General features: G+C 43.1%; 1 protein-coding gene across 2 annotated transcripts in view; it reads right to left on the reverse strand.

Moving 5' to 3' along the window:
* Positions 1-16,692, reverse strand: part of LOC102689828 (inactive phospholipase D5) — a 66,930-nt gene that overhangs the window by 38,078 nt on the left and 12,160 nt on the right. The window contains exon 1 of one of the 2 annotated variants that reach the window (XM_069179973.1): positions 12,106-12,804. The exons of the other annotated variant lie outside the window; for it this stretch is intronic. Within the exon in view, the coding sequence (XP_069036074.1) occupies positions 12,106-12,111 (6 nt within the window). The 5' untranslated portion in view covers positions 12,112-12,804. Of the gene's footprint in view, positions 1-12,105; positions 12,805-16,692 lie in introns of those variants that run through there. 2 annotated transcript variants of the gene reach the window in all.

Genomic DNA, 16,692 nt, shown 5'->3' on the forward strand with positions numbered 1-16,692 from the left:
AGCGCACTTTGGACACGCCCCCCTATTTTCAGCCCCGTATTCCTGCATGACGTTTTCCTAGTGTTTCCCCACTTCTTCGGATTGTGTCGTCCGCATAGGGTCCGGAAAGAACTGTTCGTTACACAGAGGGTCTCTAAAAGCATTAAAACCAAATACGTTTTGCAAAAGATAATTCTTGTTGCTCCAGTAATCCAGTTTATACCTTTGACAAGTCTTCATGAAACTTCCTACAGAAGTCCATGTGTTCCTGGTGTTTCTGAGGCCGAATCAGCAAAGGCCTCAAGCCTCAGACCAGCCTGGGTAGAAAATGGACACTTCCACACTTCTTCGCCTGCTGTGTCCCCTGTTCTCTTGTGCTTTCTGACTGTGCCACAGTACCTTCCTCTCTCTCCCTCACACCTGAAGAGCCCCAACAGCCAAAATGTTGTGTTTCATTTTTCTATTTTTCAGAGTGGAAATAACCTTTATTTTCTTATGTCTTTTAAAAGTACTATATAAAATAGTTTACTACTAATACTACAAGGGATGTAAAATATCCCATTTCATGTTTATGTGAATATCCAGCCTGAGAGGTCAGTTTGCCGTCTTTCATACCTCTACTGTATCAAATAAAATAAAATCTGCTTTATTTACCTTTAATCACATATTTTATGGTTCAAAGCTTGGCAAAATCGTGAAACTTTTTTGGATGTGAATTTTCACAAAGACTAAATATAAATAAAAAATAAGATGAAAAAAGGGTTTTTCAAGAGTGTTTTACCCTGTAGGTGGATGGTGTGGAACGACACCTCAGGAACGGTCTATTTATATTTCTATGCGTAATAGTATTCAAATAATAATTAGATCTCAGAAAAATGAATGCAGATCTGTCTTCTCATGTTTCTGAAAATACAGCTAAGAAAAATAAAGCCCTAACCTGCCATTGAAAAAAAAAACTAAATCTCTCTTCCTGAAGAGACTAAATCTATACAGCACTGTGTTTTTAGGTTTTCTTTGTTTACCAAGCTACTGCTGATTGTCTGTTTTATACCAGTTAAAATGAACAACATCCTGCGAGTGAACACCTGCTCTGAAACATGTTCTTTTTCTTTGTCCTGTGTGATCTAAGAGGAGCGAACATCACCAGCTTGTTCACAGGAGACACTGGGCTTCTGACCTGTGTGGTCTAACAGGAGTGAACATCACCAGCTTGTTCACAGGAGACAATGAGCTCCTGACCTGTGTGGTCTAACAGGAGCGAACATCACCAGCTTGTTCACAGGAGACAATGAACTCCTGACCTGTGTGGTCTAACAGGAGGGAACATCACCAGCTTGTTCACAGGAGACACTGGGCTTCTGACCTGTGTGGTCTAACAGGAGGGAACATCACCAGCTTGTTCACAGGAGACACTGGGCTTCTGACCTGTGTGGTCTAACAGGAGTGAACATCACCAGCTTGTTCACAGGAGACAATGAGCTCCTGACCTGTGTGGTCTAACAGGAGTGAACATCACCAGCTTGTTCACAGGAGACACTGGGCTTCTGACCTGTGTGGTCTAACAGGATCACCAGATTCTTCACAGGAGACTTCATTAGCTCTCAGGTTCTCAATTCACACGCTGATGCAGCTACTGTCACATGAGGTAAATTCTGAATTGATTTCCTATTTTCTAAAGCTTGTCTGGGAAATTCAAACTCTTTTCTACATTATGCTGCTATTCCCAGTGGCTGGTCCAAGTGATCCAAACTATTTTCACAGCTGTTTGCAGTTCAGGAAGATCTGTGAGGGCCCCCTGTGATTGGCAGACTTCTAGCTGATGGGGGCACTGTACCCCATCAATGCCCACAGCTGCCCAGTCCTGTTCCTCTGCAGTGAAAACTGAAATGTGTTACAGTCACTCCTAATTCACAGAGACGCTGTGTGCCTATCTTTCATAGGGCAGCTCTCTCCACACACAACAGGCCCTGGACAGAACACTGGTGTGCAAACGTCACTGCGATTACTATTATTTCAGTTGATTTCTACAGCTAGAACACAGCTGAAAAGCATTAGGGCAAGTAGAACGTAATGTATTATAAACAAAGAGGTACAAGTCTAAAAAGTAAGTTTAATAATTTACACAATGCATTACTAGGGTTTGTGTAATGCAATAATGCATACTGTAGTACAATAATAAATACAATACATTAACTACAACACCACTTTCAGGCATAGAACACAAGAACACAAAACTGCAATAGTTGTCACAGGATCTATATGATACACCGTTAATGTAGCTTTTAACTGGATTGAAAGGAAATCTTTCCATTCGTGTTTCTGAAGAGCTCAAGGGGCTCTGATTCGGTCCAGCATTATAAAAGGCATACCCTGAATTATTCCTTCACTACTTTAAATACCACACAGACTTCCTTCCTGTTTGAATAACTAGCAATTCCTTTTCCCCGCTGGCTGGCCACAGCCACACCTGGTCATTATCTCACTTGAAAGAGGGCTATAACTACAAGATTAGGGATGCTGGCAAATCTTTCATCTCTGACTGCTTAGCGGAGTAAAAGACATTTACCTGTAAGAATTTGTGTGAAATTAATGCAGTCCCTGATGTCACAAACAGCCCAGAAGAAAGACTCATTAGAGAAGGTTTTCAGGTGTCATCTTGTATACTGTGAGCAGTTAAGAAAAATCATTATTTTTATTTACCCAGAGAACCATTCTTCACAGGCCGGGCGCCAGTAACTTCTTCTACCCAACCATCAGTGAAGCCTGAGGTGAAACTAGAGGAGGGAATGGTGACCACCTGGCTACAGAATGGATCATCTCTGATATCAGATGAATGTTTTTTTAGCATAAACTGGTTACTCCCAGAGTTCAATAATATTTCTTGGTTTAAGGAAAGGTATCTTCAAGAATCTGTTTTAAAAAACTCTTTAATGGCTATAATAATTTGTCACCAGAAGCCAGTGGCTTCATATATAATTGCTGTTCCTTTATTCAGGACTACAATCAGTGTCAGACTGTGTTAAAATGAAGCGTATTGTGTCAATTAAATATAGTTAATTGCCATGAAACACATAGCCCAGTACTGAAGTATTAAACAGTATTAATGGGTCCCTGGGTGATTAAGAATCACATTTATCAATTTATCAATTACCCTCTGTTAAGAAATAAAATATTCAGAAAGTTACATGTCCTGCCCTGAACATCCAATATGTTTTGGCAGGGCCAGTGTCAGGTTTCTTCCAAATAAGCAAAACAAAATCTGTGTCATTTACTGTGCAATCTCTGTCTTGCAAAAGACCTATAGATAGAGGCTCTGAAAAGTCCCAGGAGTGTCTATACATCCCAGGCTTGTCTAGGCTTTGGAGAACACAAAGTTTGTCTCAATGAGAGGAAGAGCAAAACTGCTGTACAAGCTGCAAAGTTTAATAGTAGTGTAATAATTCTGTGGAGGCATTGTGGCAATTCATTGTGAAGGGCACTATTAGCATTTAAAGATTGAACTGAACTGATTTACATCAGATGATGAAAACAATTACCTGATTTCCTGATACAAATCAATAAATATATTTAATTAATTTGCATTTAGAAGATCATTTACTTCTGCCTTAATTCTATAAAAAAACATTTCATTTTCATTTAAAAAAACAGCAAAAACAAATACAGATAAAAAGAAAGAGACTACACTAGTCACAGCATTTACAACAGTACAACCTAAACCTGCATTTTTCCATCATAACTTCTTTGCATGCATACACGCAAGTGGTATCTCAGTTTCTAACCAGCTTCATGAGATAGATGTCAATGGCTGAAGTTTGACACACAAATGTCTTCATGCCTGAAGCTGGATAGTAAGTTGGGAATTGGCACTGATCCAGGACTTGGCTCTTTGGCTGTGTCTGAATTCCTGGCTGCTACACACACTCAGGGGTTCTCCCACTTTTAGAGTGTGGGAATTCAGTTTCTTTTGCTGGTCTATGATGTTTTCAAGCTGGTTTTGTGGTGCTGAAGAGGTTTCAGCCCTGGTGGCATCTCCTTCATGTGAACTGGCCCCTGTGTTTGCTGAGTGTGTAACTGATCAGTACAGAGACTGAGGCACTCATACCTCCAGAAACTGTGGAATTGGTACTACAGTATTACCTAGAATTATGTAGAGAACTGAAACTAAGGAACTAATCAGGTAGGCGATAAAACAACAATCTGCCCTCTTCAGTACTAAACTGATCCCAGTCTATCCTAATAAATACAGACCTGTCCCCAGTATACACTCATCAATACACACCTGTCCCCAATCTACCCACATCAATACACACCTGTCCCCAGCCTACCCTCATCAATACACACCTGTCCCCAATCTACCCTTGTAAATATACACCTGTCCCCAGCCTACCCTCACCAATACACACCTGTCCCCAGTCTACCCTTGTCAATACACACCTGTCCTGTCTACCCTCATCAATACACACCTGTCCCCAATCTACCCTTGTCAAATACACCTGTCCCCAGCCTACCCTCATCAGTACACACCTGTCCCCAATCTACCCTTGTCAATATACACCTGTCCCCAGCCTACCCTCATCAAAACACACCTGTCCCCAATCTACCCTTGTCAATATACACCTGTCCCTAGCCTACCCTCATCAATACACACCTGTCTCCAGTCTACCCTTGTCAATATACATCTGTCCCCAGTCTACTCTCATCAATACACACCTGTCTCCAGTCTACCCTTGTCAATATACATCTGTCCCCAGTCTACTCTCATCAATACACACCTGTCCCCAGCCTACCCTCATCAATACACACCTGTCTCCAGTCTACCCTTGTCAATATACATCTGTCCCCAGTCTACTCTCATCAATACACACCTGTCCCCAATCTACCCTTGTCAATATACACCTGTCCCCAGCCTACCCTCATCAATACACACCTGTCCCTAATCTACCCTTGTCAATACACACCTGTCATGTCTACCCTCATCAATACACACCTGTCCCCAATCTACCCTTGTCAAATATACCTGTCCCCAGCCTACCCTCATCAATACACACCTGTCCCCAATCTGCCCTTGTCAATATACACCTGTCCCCAGCCCACCCTCATCAATACACACCTGTCTCCAGTCTACCCTAGTCAATATACATCTGTCCCTAGTCTACTCTCATCAATACACACCTGTCTCCAGTCTACCCTAGTCAATATACATCTGTCCCTAGTCTACTCTCATCAATACACACCTGTCCCCAATCTACCCTTGTCAATATACACCTGTCCCCAGCCTACCCTCATCAATACACACCTGTCCCCAATCTACCCTTGTAAATATACACCTGTCCCCATCCTACCCTCACCAATACACACCTGTCCCCAATCTACCCTTGTCAATACACACCTGTCCTGTCTACCCTCATCAATACACACCTGTACCCAGTCTAACACCTTCAATATACACCTGATCTCCAGTCTAACACCTTCAATACACACCTGTCATCAGTCTACCCTCATCAATATACACCTGTCCCAAGCCTACCCTCATCAGTACACACCTGTCCCCAATCTACCCTTGTCAATACACACCTGTCCTGTCTATCCTCATCAATACACACCTGTCCCCAATCTACCCTTGTCAAATACACCTGTCCCCAGCCTACCCTCATCAGTACACACCTGTCCCCAATCTACCCTTGTCAATATACACCTGTCCCCAGCCTACCCTCATCAATACACACCTGTCTCCAGTCTACCCTTGTCAATATACATCTGTCTCCAGTCTACTCTCATCAATACACACCTGTCCCCAATCTACACCTGTCCCCAGCCTACCCTCATCAATACACACCTGTCCCCAATCTACCCTTGTCAATACACACCTGTCCTGTCTACCCTCATCAATACACATCTGTCCCCAATCTACCCTTGTCAAATACACCTGTCCCCAGTCTACCCTTATTGATATCCTATTCTCTACTTCTGGGAAGAAGGGTTTGTGTGTTTTGTGTTACACATTTACAGAGGTATGCCATGACAACAGCACAGGTGAATGGACCGTGGACTAACTGTAAAATAGAGAATTGCAATAACACACAGTGAATAATATCACAGCAAATGCTCTGTTTTAATTTGAAAAAAGTCTCTGGGATAAACCCTAGAATATTAAACAAATCAAATGTGATAAATGTGAATGCAGGGATAATTGTGAGTCAGTTCTGAACACCAAGTCACCAGTGGCTGATAAACACAAGAAGTGCCAAGATCTCACTGTCCTTGAACTGCTGCCCTCTGCTTCTTTCTTCTCATATTACAGTCACTAAAAAAAAGGGCGACTCAAGTTTGGGACTTTGACTTGAGAAAATTAAGCATTAACCTTTAGCTTCAGCACATTTTGGCATCACAACCTGGTTGGAATAATTCGACACAGCCGGGACAAACTTCCCCTCCGGGGTAAGAAAGATTGAATCTAATTTTGTGTTTTTGGAGCTGTGTACATGCTAACTCATTCCTGCCGCAGATTGGATCTGTGAAACAGCATTGCTGTTCCACTCAGAAGACAGAAAGACAATTCACTTTCTTTGTGCTCGAGTTACCTTTCCTATTTCGAGAGACACCTTCATTAATCTCAGCAAAGCCACATGAGAAGTGGCTTTGCACTCTCTATACAAGTGTATTACATTAATGGCTTTAAATGCCAGCTGGAGAAGTGTTAAAATAATATGATGCTCAAACAATCCAGTCAGTGGAAGACAATTGATATTTGTGGTAACACGTTGAAGAGTACCCTGTTGAATCCTTTTTGATTAGAAACAGCTTTGTGCAGGATTTGCAGCAGAGATGATACTACATGATTTAGGAGATTAATTCCATGAAGGATTTCAGAGCTCAATTTCGCTGTTCAGAAGAAAGTGGACATGTATTTTCTCATTCAGGAAATGAAAGACTGTAATTTTAAACCCAATGGAAAAGAATGTGCTCTGACTGGGAGAAAACAAGTCAAAGGCAACATAGATGTTCTCTAAGTTACTGTTGTATCCTATTTGCATTATAATACTAGTGGCTACATTGCAAATACATTAATTATGGTGTTGTAAAAAAAAATCAAATTCAAAAAGAGTTTTTATTTCAGTATGTAAGATAAAATCTAAATAAAGTATGCTCTACAGAAAGCTTAAAGGACTATTTCATTAGAAGTATAAAATATTTTCTTTCAGCATTGGCTGTGCAACTATCAGCATCTAAGTCTCCTCAGCAAACAGTACAGGCTAGCTGAGTTCTTGCCATTATTCTGGTGTAATCATGACTTGAGAGTCATTCTGTGCCAGCAAACAGCTAAAACTGTTAGATTCGCTGAGGAGAACCAACACTTCTGACACTACAGAAAGTGAATTATCTAGAAAAGATCATTTTGGCAAACCAAAACAAGTCAAATTAAGTCCAACACGAATACATGGAAAATTTTGTATCTTGGTGCAGTGACAGGACATGTTTTTGTTCAAAATGGAACATTCTTTTTTCATATAGATGTCCGATTAGCAACGGACAGTTGTTAAAACAGCTTGTCTTGCAATGCCACCTGTCCTTGCACAGGGAGAAAGAGGACAGGCAGATGCCTTTCAGAGTCATTCGTTTATTTTGTTTTGTTAAAGCCTCTCAGAAATGGTGTAGATTTACATCCTATACTTTGTCTATTGGCATAGATTCAGTGATGCAGCTCCTGTCATTTGCACCCAGAAACCTCCACGCAATCCTTTATCAACACCACTTTTCAGTGCTCTGCTGTCCACTCTTTCAGATAGTTTCAGTACTCTTTACAGACTTCCTAGGGATTATTACATACCTGCAAATGTGTAGTTCAGAATTTATAGCAGGCAACACGGACATTTCACAAAGCAAAGATTTTATATCGACCATAAAAAGACACCTTTAATCCCATTTAGCTGTTGTGTCTAAACAAAACCTCTTTAGAGCCCTCCTGTCTGAACCCTCCTGCTCTGCAGCAGTGCTGCTCTAATCACAGTCTCCTCATTAAGTTGAATATTTCTATTTCTAATTGTGTGAGTAAATGGTTTTCTTGTGTGCGTAAAGCTCAATAAACATGATCTTTTTCCTAAATCTCAATGCTTTCTTTAGGATTAAAACTGCAAAGTCTGCACAGGAGTCCTTAATATCCCTTGTGAGTGTTTTGTCTGCCACACTAATTGCTCAATGAGACATTTAAGCACACGGCACTGTTCGAGGGGACTGTAACAGCTCCGCAATTGTTTTCAACAGTAAACTGATCGACAGAGCTGGAGTCATATTAGGAAAGGCCGCCTTCACCTGCTGGGATGCCAAAGCAAGGAACTGTGGGTCCAGGGTTTCATCCTACAAAATCTTAGAAACTAAGGATATCTACCTGCTCTTTCATGCTAAATCTTAAAAACAACTTAGTCAATATAAAGTCACCTAAAATTAGTTTCTGTGACAGTCTTGGATGCCTTTGCAATTGGTTTTACTTCATATTGATGCTAGGTTTATGGAACTGGAACTGTTACAGAAACACTAAAACATGAAAATCTCCAAAATCATTACTTCCCGGAACAATGGGAAAATCTTTAACTAGGCTAAGTTTCATCTATATCTCTAAAGGTGACAAACTGGGATTAAAATGACAAATGTGCACTGTAAGGAAGACACCGTGAACTGTGCTCAGTATAGATGAAATGACCTATTGCCTCATCAATAAAAGATCTGAGGCTTGCAGATGTTTTCGACATCACGGAGATCTATGTCTCATGTAGAGAGCTGGGTGTTGAGAGAGCAGGACCAGGGTAAAGAAAGGAAATGTGCTCCCTATGAGAAGATAATACGGGCACCTTCAGGCTACTTGCGTTTTCCTCTGTGACATTTCCTGAAGTAACCCTTCGTAATTATTCTTATGGTTTTGAGAGCGACTGTAATCAGATTACAAGTGCAATCATGAGTGATTGTAACCCAACTGCATTCACTCATATTTTGTAATAGGATTGCGGTGACTCTCTTAATTGTAATTCATCGCTTTCCAAACCACGTAGACAGCAGACTTAGCCAATGTTTAAATTACTACATTAATTCAACTAAGGCCAATCTCAACATAAATGTCATAGTGGTGAATTTTTAAAAGTCCATAGTGTGCCAATTGTAATTCACCAGGCTGAAGTGCATGTCGGCATACGCAACAGAGAAAAACACGTTGTTATTGTCCTGTTGGTGCTGCCTTCACAGGACTGCTCTGGAGGGCTGGGAAGTAGGAGTGACATCATGGAAAACTTTGAACCTTCGAACACAACACTGCATGGCAGAAACCCTGGCCAAGTTTGGCTTGAGGAGCCAGTGAGCACCTCCCAGGTCTGTCCGATCGCCAGATCCTGATCCTACTGAGCTCCGGTGACACCAGGGGATCATGCAGTCTGATCCCTCCTCACAATCGCAGCTGACGGGGTTCCCAGTTAAAAAAGGACAGGATTGAGATGCAGGCGTGTCTGAATCCAGTTGTGAAGTAATAAATACAACCACAATTCCTTCCATTTCATCCTGAAAGATCCCAAGGGGACAACGTATCGCAACCTCACTGCACAGCAGACCATGAGGAGGAGAGAAAAGGTGCTGCCCCTGGTGAATTCAGGAGGAACTTCAGGGAAGCCAGAGTGGAATTTAACCAGGACATTTAACTCCCCAACTCTTACAAACAGTGCGGTGGGATCTTTAGTGACCAAGTTGTCAGGACATCGTCGTACAGACTCATTCGAAGAATGGCATCGCCCATAGCACTACATTCTTGATCTTCATGATGACACACCTGGTGTGGTAATTCTTGTCCAGAGGGAATAGCGACAATGATTGACCACTGGACAAGCACACTGGAAACTAAAACATTTGTTGAGTGTCTTTGTCCCATTTTTGAATAATCTCTAAACAAAGTGTGCATGGTCCCCATTCTCACCCAGAACACTTCTGCCACGTCTGCAGTGCAACACTCATGATGCCACCAGCACTAATTGGAGCTAAAACTCATGACACACTGAGACAGACTGACATTTGGCCATGACAATGATAATGACATTTTCTTTAAAAAACTAGAGTTTGGGATGGATTTTGTCTGTGGGATGAGTGCAGCCTTCGTTTGGCTCTGCGGTTCATAATCTTACATCACAGACTGCAGGCAGGAGGGCAGCTGAAAGTGTGTCGCGCTTAAATGAGGGAGCAGCAGAGGAGCCGCTCAACAGAGGATGACATCACCTCAGCCCTGGTCGACCATTGTGACTGCATTCTGAAAGCAAGGGCAGGCTGGTGGGGGTTTCTTTCTAATAAGCAGGAACTGCAGAAGATGCTTCAATACTAAAAATGTCAAATGTTAGAAAGAGATGGTGAAAACTGAGGCTAATACTACTTTCAGAACTGAAAAATCCAAAATGCTTAGAGCACCTGATGCATTTTGTTACTCATTAATTACAAGCAAGAATTTAGCGGCAAATTTTAAAAGCAGAGTTTACAGTTTAGAAGTAGAGAATTCTTTAAAATTAATGTTTGTTATATATGAATATTATGCCAGGACTTAACACTTGAAGGACAACCTCTGGATTAAGGTACTTAATACTTTTCAACTGTAACAGATAGCTAATACATAATTAATTAATAGCTAATACATATTTAATACATAGCCTTCATAGATCAAGACATGTATTTGGCAAGTACTAGCAGTCAACAAGCTGTGTTTCAGTGATGAAGTTGTAATATAAACCATACAGGATTCTCCAGTTAGGGGGTATCCAAATTCTTTATAATCTGTAATATTTTATCTACCCATGATGTGAATGTACTAGTAGGATTTGACCTTAACTAATAATACGTTTAATGCTTGATAGCAAAAATTCAGATTGACCTCACATATAGAAATACTTTATTAATGCACGTTAAAGCGTTAATAGCTTTATATTATAGCGTTAATATTTTTCAGATGACATTTTACCATCTTTGAAGAGCAGATGCAGAAGTCAGAAGCATGCATCTCTGGACCCGGTTCGTAAACAAATCTACTCTGCTGCACACGGGACAGGCGCTCGGCCACAGAGACACCAGCACTGGTGTCACTGACTAGATTATTAACATGGCAAACTCCCCCACATGAGCAGAAATCAACAACAATGTCAGCACACTGCACTTGTGGGGTAATTTTGTTTTCAGAGCGTTTTTCCTGTGAGCTCTAAATGGCTCTGTTTACCTCATCACCTATTATTACCCCAGTAGGCTCTAATGCATGTTCTCAGTGCGCTTCACAAGTCATTTCGCATTTTGACCTATGATGGAAATGCAAACCATTTCAAAACTGTGAATCATCTGAACAGAAAGAGACCGTTTCTCATCTTCGCCAGAGTTCCAAACGGTCGCGCCTGAAAGTCTCCCTGAACATCTCGTTCTTTTCCCTCCCCAGAGTCCTGTCAGTTGCTGTCTCAACAGCGGCTCTCTCAACAGCGGCCGGCAGGTCAGAGTGTGCACGGACAGGCCGGCACTGAGTGTCCACAATGCTGCTCCCCGGGGGAGTCGGACCGGCACCCGAGCATCGTGCATAGATGGAAAGTCCAGAGCCTGCTGTCACTCCTACCTCACAATCACCTCAAACCCTCGAGCTGGAAAACAACCACAGCTTCTCTCCCCTCCCTCCTTCTTTCAGCATCCCAGACCTCTACCAGAATCAAAATGAATCAGTTCTTTGCCAGTTCAGTACCGATCAAAACAACAGGGAAAGTCTCGCGCCCTTGAGCCCCAGTACTACACTGCCCCTGCTCTGTCAGGACCCCTGAACAGGGCTGGGGCAGAACCTCATCTAGAGGATCCCGATCTCCCAGGTCACCCCTCCTGCAGAGCCCAGACAACAACAGCAGGGAGAGGGAGGCAGCCCTATACAGCTAATCCTTCAGTCAAATATACGCATTGAGACTGGTTTGGCTTTTCATATGTGGATGCCCCTTATGGTGATGTAAATCAAACCCAGATGATAAACCTGTGACAAGCCAGTGAGTGCTGGGGTCTGACGTCCAGCCACAGAGAGCTGGGACCTCCCAACTTCCGAAACTGCCCCGCCAGCAGCTGTAAGATGCCCTGAAAAGTGCGACTCACCGACATCCCGGACCCTCCTGAGCGTCACGGCGGCGCACTGCCCTGCTGCACGAGTCCTCGCACTTCAGGCGCTCGGGAGACGGCTGGAAACTACACCAGCCTCTCTCTCACAGGCGAGGCAAGCCTGTGTCCTCACGCACAGCCACGCTCGCTCTGCCGCCGCTGTTTTTATGCTCTGGAAAGCATCCAAATGAAAGCCATAATGTTCGGTTTTTGCAACAGGAAGCCACTAAGCCCTGACACAAGGCCATCAATCTCCCCTCACACCCCCTCCACTCCCAAGCGAGACAGTCCCCTCCTTTGGAGCCTCCTCAGCTCTCCCGTCGCTGTCAGCCCAGAGATCTGAGCAGAACTACTGCCAGGACCGGCGCAGCGTACCTGGCGGAAGACAAACACACACTTCACTCAGGAAGGGCTGGATGTAAAATTAGACACAAGGTTCGGCTTCGCGCTCATTAACTGGAAGCAAAGCTGGCTCAGGTTTCTCAGAAATCATCACATCAGAAAAAAAAACCCTTCGACCACCTCCTACTGTATCAGCGCTGATATGTGGCGATGTGCACACACACTCACTCACTCTACACATTGTTCAGTAGATACGCCCCTTTTATTCAGAAAGAAATGCTTTGAACTCATATATTATTAATATATGAGCCTACCACTAATGTACGGTAAATCAGGCAATGCCCTGCAGCTTTATGTGCAATCCCAGTAGAGAAGGCTGTGTCATTTCAGTGTGAATGTTTCTGGAGGCAAGCTGCACTAGAGACCTTTCACGATCTGTGCCACAGCCAGGGAAACACTGAACATTAAAGCTGCAAAACAGCGCTTGACAGACGCTGAAAGAACAGCGACCTAAGCAGCAGTAACCACATGTGCTGCAGAAAAGGAGAGTCCAACATTAGGGACTTCAGACTGGCAGTACTCTGGAAGCTCCTGAATTAAGCTGTAAGTAAACCTTGCAACGCTTTATTCTTCACACTCAACTACAAATTGTGCAGCGTCTGCACCAGAGAAAGAGACAGCCAGCTTCTCTGAACTTCTCCGAGGAATGGAGGCAATAGCAGCTCTCAGGTTTCATCTGTTACCGATTTCTGTATGTTACCGGTGATCGCAGGCCAATTCCATTCACCCACTTCCGATTCTTTACAAAATCGAGGAAGAACAACAGAATCAATAGTCACGTTGAGCAACAAAATAAAGCTTCATACATGCTTTATCTTTATATGTACAGATTTGTATGAGAATACTACATAGAAATCTAGCAGAAAATATATACACCATTAAATTAGCATCATTCTGTGAAAACAAGCTATAGGATAGTTCATTATAATGAAAAAATTAATAAGAGATGGTTTAACCTCTGTTGTTATCCATTTTACATGTCCTGTAAAACAATTAAGTGTTAATTAAAGAACAGACATTCCAACAACATTATCCTATATAGCTTTCTCCAAACACATTTGCTTTTTCTATGACTAACATGAGCTGCAGAATGATTACAACATTAATTTACAACTGATAAACATTACCAACGCCCTGTCACTAAGGGGCTTGTGAATCTCCAGAATGAGGTATGGAGGCTGATGGCTCATCTTTGCGGGTTTTCTCTTTGCACTGTAGGGCTGTACATGAGTCACTAGGCTATGGTGATTTTTTAATAGCACCTCTTTGAGTGTGACCAGGTCACCCCATAATTTTGGCTGGGAATGTGCCTGTGTGTGCAGACAGATAGATATCTTACAGATATCTTACAAGGAGCACCCTCCAGGTTTAGGGTGGCTGTTTAAGAGCAAAAAGCCGCTCTGAATTGTGGGCACAAATATTAATTAGCTCCAGTCATATCACCATGCTTGGCAGAAGGCTAGAACTAATTAGTATTCATATTCTATAACTGACAGACAGATTTTAATGTGTGTCATGAGGACACCAACCGAGAAAGACAGAGAACAGCTCAGGTCACAGTCCAGGCATGTCTCTATTAAACTTAACCCACTCGACCTGTTCAACATAATTCTTTCTTTCAAGGCAGCACTTGACACTAATTGTTTCCAAGGCCCTGCCGATGCTGGCTGCATCCTGGTGATTTATTGGAAGAAATGTATTTTCTGTCTATCAGAAGCAATTTGCCCAAAAGATTTACAGCACTTTTCTGGTGAGTGTTTTTGCAAACCGTGCCCTGTCAGAAGACACACTGCTGTTGACAACGACTGCACTAAGAAGCCAAAGGGACTGATAAAAAAACAAAGCATCTGGACACCAGGAGCATCAGCTGGAGGAGGGAAGGTCACACAGATACACCCGTTACAGATTAGCCTCTTCCACTGGCTCATAGGCACCACCTCACAGTCTTTCACATGTTGATCCAGGCTGTCAACAGGCAAGCACAGTTAATTTGCAGTACAAATGAGGTCCAGTTGTCAGCACGTCAAACCATGAGTAAATTGTATGTAAAATTCTACTTCTTTAATTGGTTGGCAAAAGGTTTGCTTTAATGTCTTCATATTAATTTAAAAAAATGCACAGTAGTGAATTTCCACACCTGGAGAATGGCTATATCCCATTCATTTCACTTGTTTTTTTCCACTGTCCCACCCAGCAAAGGTGGCCCCGTCTTGAGAGGTGAACTGTTGACTGACTGCCCACTTGGTGGCAGGGGATAGTAATTGTGCAAGGTTCCCCTTTAGAGAAATGCATACAATAATAGTTACTTCACCTTACAGAGATGATGCGGCACTGAGCTTGTTCTAGAAGCCACCTGCACTAATTCTGGACAGAACTGAACTGGTCTTTTCTGCAGCATGGTCCTCTGTAGTCTAGGGGACGTTGCTGTGTTGCTTTGTAGCCACAGGTGTCTGTGAGTGGCTGTGTTTGAACCCTGACAGTACTCGTCACACGTACCTCTACCACCTCTTCCACCGAGATCTGCTGTTGCAGCACGCCTTAACACATCCTTAACACAGTGGCACCCAATCAATGAAAGGCCAATCACTGCTAGATTTCAAATGGAAGATGCCAAAATAACCACCCTCCAATGCTACAGCCAAGCAGAGCAAGCAACCGATGAAGACACTGGCAGTTTTTCATGCAATGTTGCAAGACGGTAACAACACAAAGCATGACATGTTAATCATAAAGGGAGATTGAAATGCAAAGGTGGGAACAGGCAATGAAGGATGGCAGTGAGCAATAGGGAAATACAGAACAGGGAAAAGAAACAATAAGGTTAAATGTCTACTGCAGTGCCGTACCATAAACAATGTCAAGGTAGAAGGAATGAAATTCATTCACATCTAGAGAGGAAAGTCACATGGAGATCTCCGGATGCTTGCTTCGTACACACACCAAATAGACCAAAAAGAAGATGTCATGTCTCCAAGACAACCAATGAATCAAAGGGATTGATAAGATCACTAACGAGGAGATGAGAAGGAGAACTGGTCACCTGCCAGGAAGCAAGCTATCAGAGAAAGAAATTACATTCACAGGCTGGGCACATGTCCAGAACGCCAAATGATAGACCGATGGAGCCAGCAGCAAAATCCATCGGAACAGGAGAGAGGAAGCATGGAGGGCCTGGAAGAGCACGGGAACAGTCCAGCAGGATCTCACCGACACTGCTCTATATCAGCACGAAGCAGAGATCGTGGCCAAATATCTGTCTGCCTCTGGGAGTGTAACATGGCGCGTTGCTGTTCGAAGGAAGGACCCTGTGCGAAGCTGGGGAGCCGAGTCAGGAGAGATTTCAGGTGATCCCAAAACGTCAAGCTGGCAAACGTAGTCGGGGGCGAATTCCGGGTTCGATACCAAAGGTTATCCAAAAGGAGAAAGGCAGACAAATCCAAAGCGTCAGACAAGGTCAAGCTCGAAGGAGAGTTCCCGGTTCGAATGTCCGAAAGCAAGATCCAAAGGTTTATCCAAGCGAGGCAAGAAGTTCCGAAGAAGCTAACAATCCCGAGCGATGCTCAGTGAAACGGAGAAGGCTTCAGGAGGTTTGGAAGTGGAGGCTGTGTTAGCAAGTGAGGCGCTCTGATTGGAAGAAGGGTAGATCAGCGACGTTTGAGGGGCTTGCCTCCAGCTGGTGATTGATTGGGGTGAGACTGTTTGAGTGGGGGATTCCTATTAGCAGCAGATGTGACAGGCAGCATAAGGCCAAAGAAGAAGCAGGGCCATACAGCCACAATAAAGCGAGACATACTCACAGGACTTATACATGTCTATAAGAAAAGCTTTGATGCGGCAGTTAACACTTCAACCTCACAGCACTGCAGTCATTAATTTGATTCTGGACTGGCGCACCACCTGTGTGGAGTTTGGTTGTTCTCCTTGTGTTTTTAGTTTTCATTGGGTGCTCCGGTTTCCCTCCATCTTGCAAAGATGTGCTGTCTGGATTAACTGACGTCTCTAAATTGTCCTAGTATGTGTTCTAAGCTACGTACTGGCATCCTATCCTATCCTATCCTACCTTGCACCCTGCACTTCCAGGAGAATCGCAAATTGCTGTGACAAGGAATAAGTAACTTTACTGATGCAACAGAATCCATTCATCGCTGACCTCAAGAGCCCTACATTCCACCCCCACTTAGC

The sequence above is a fragment of the Lepisosteus oculatus genome, chromosome 17 (genome assembly GCF_040954835.1).
Source record: "Lepisosteus oculatus isolate fLepOcu1 chromosome 17, fLepOcu1.hap2, whole genome shotgun sequence".
Lineage (NCBI taxonomy): Eukaryota > Metazoa > Chordata > Actinopteri > Semionotiformes > Lepisosteidae > Lepisosteus > Lepisosteus oculatus.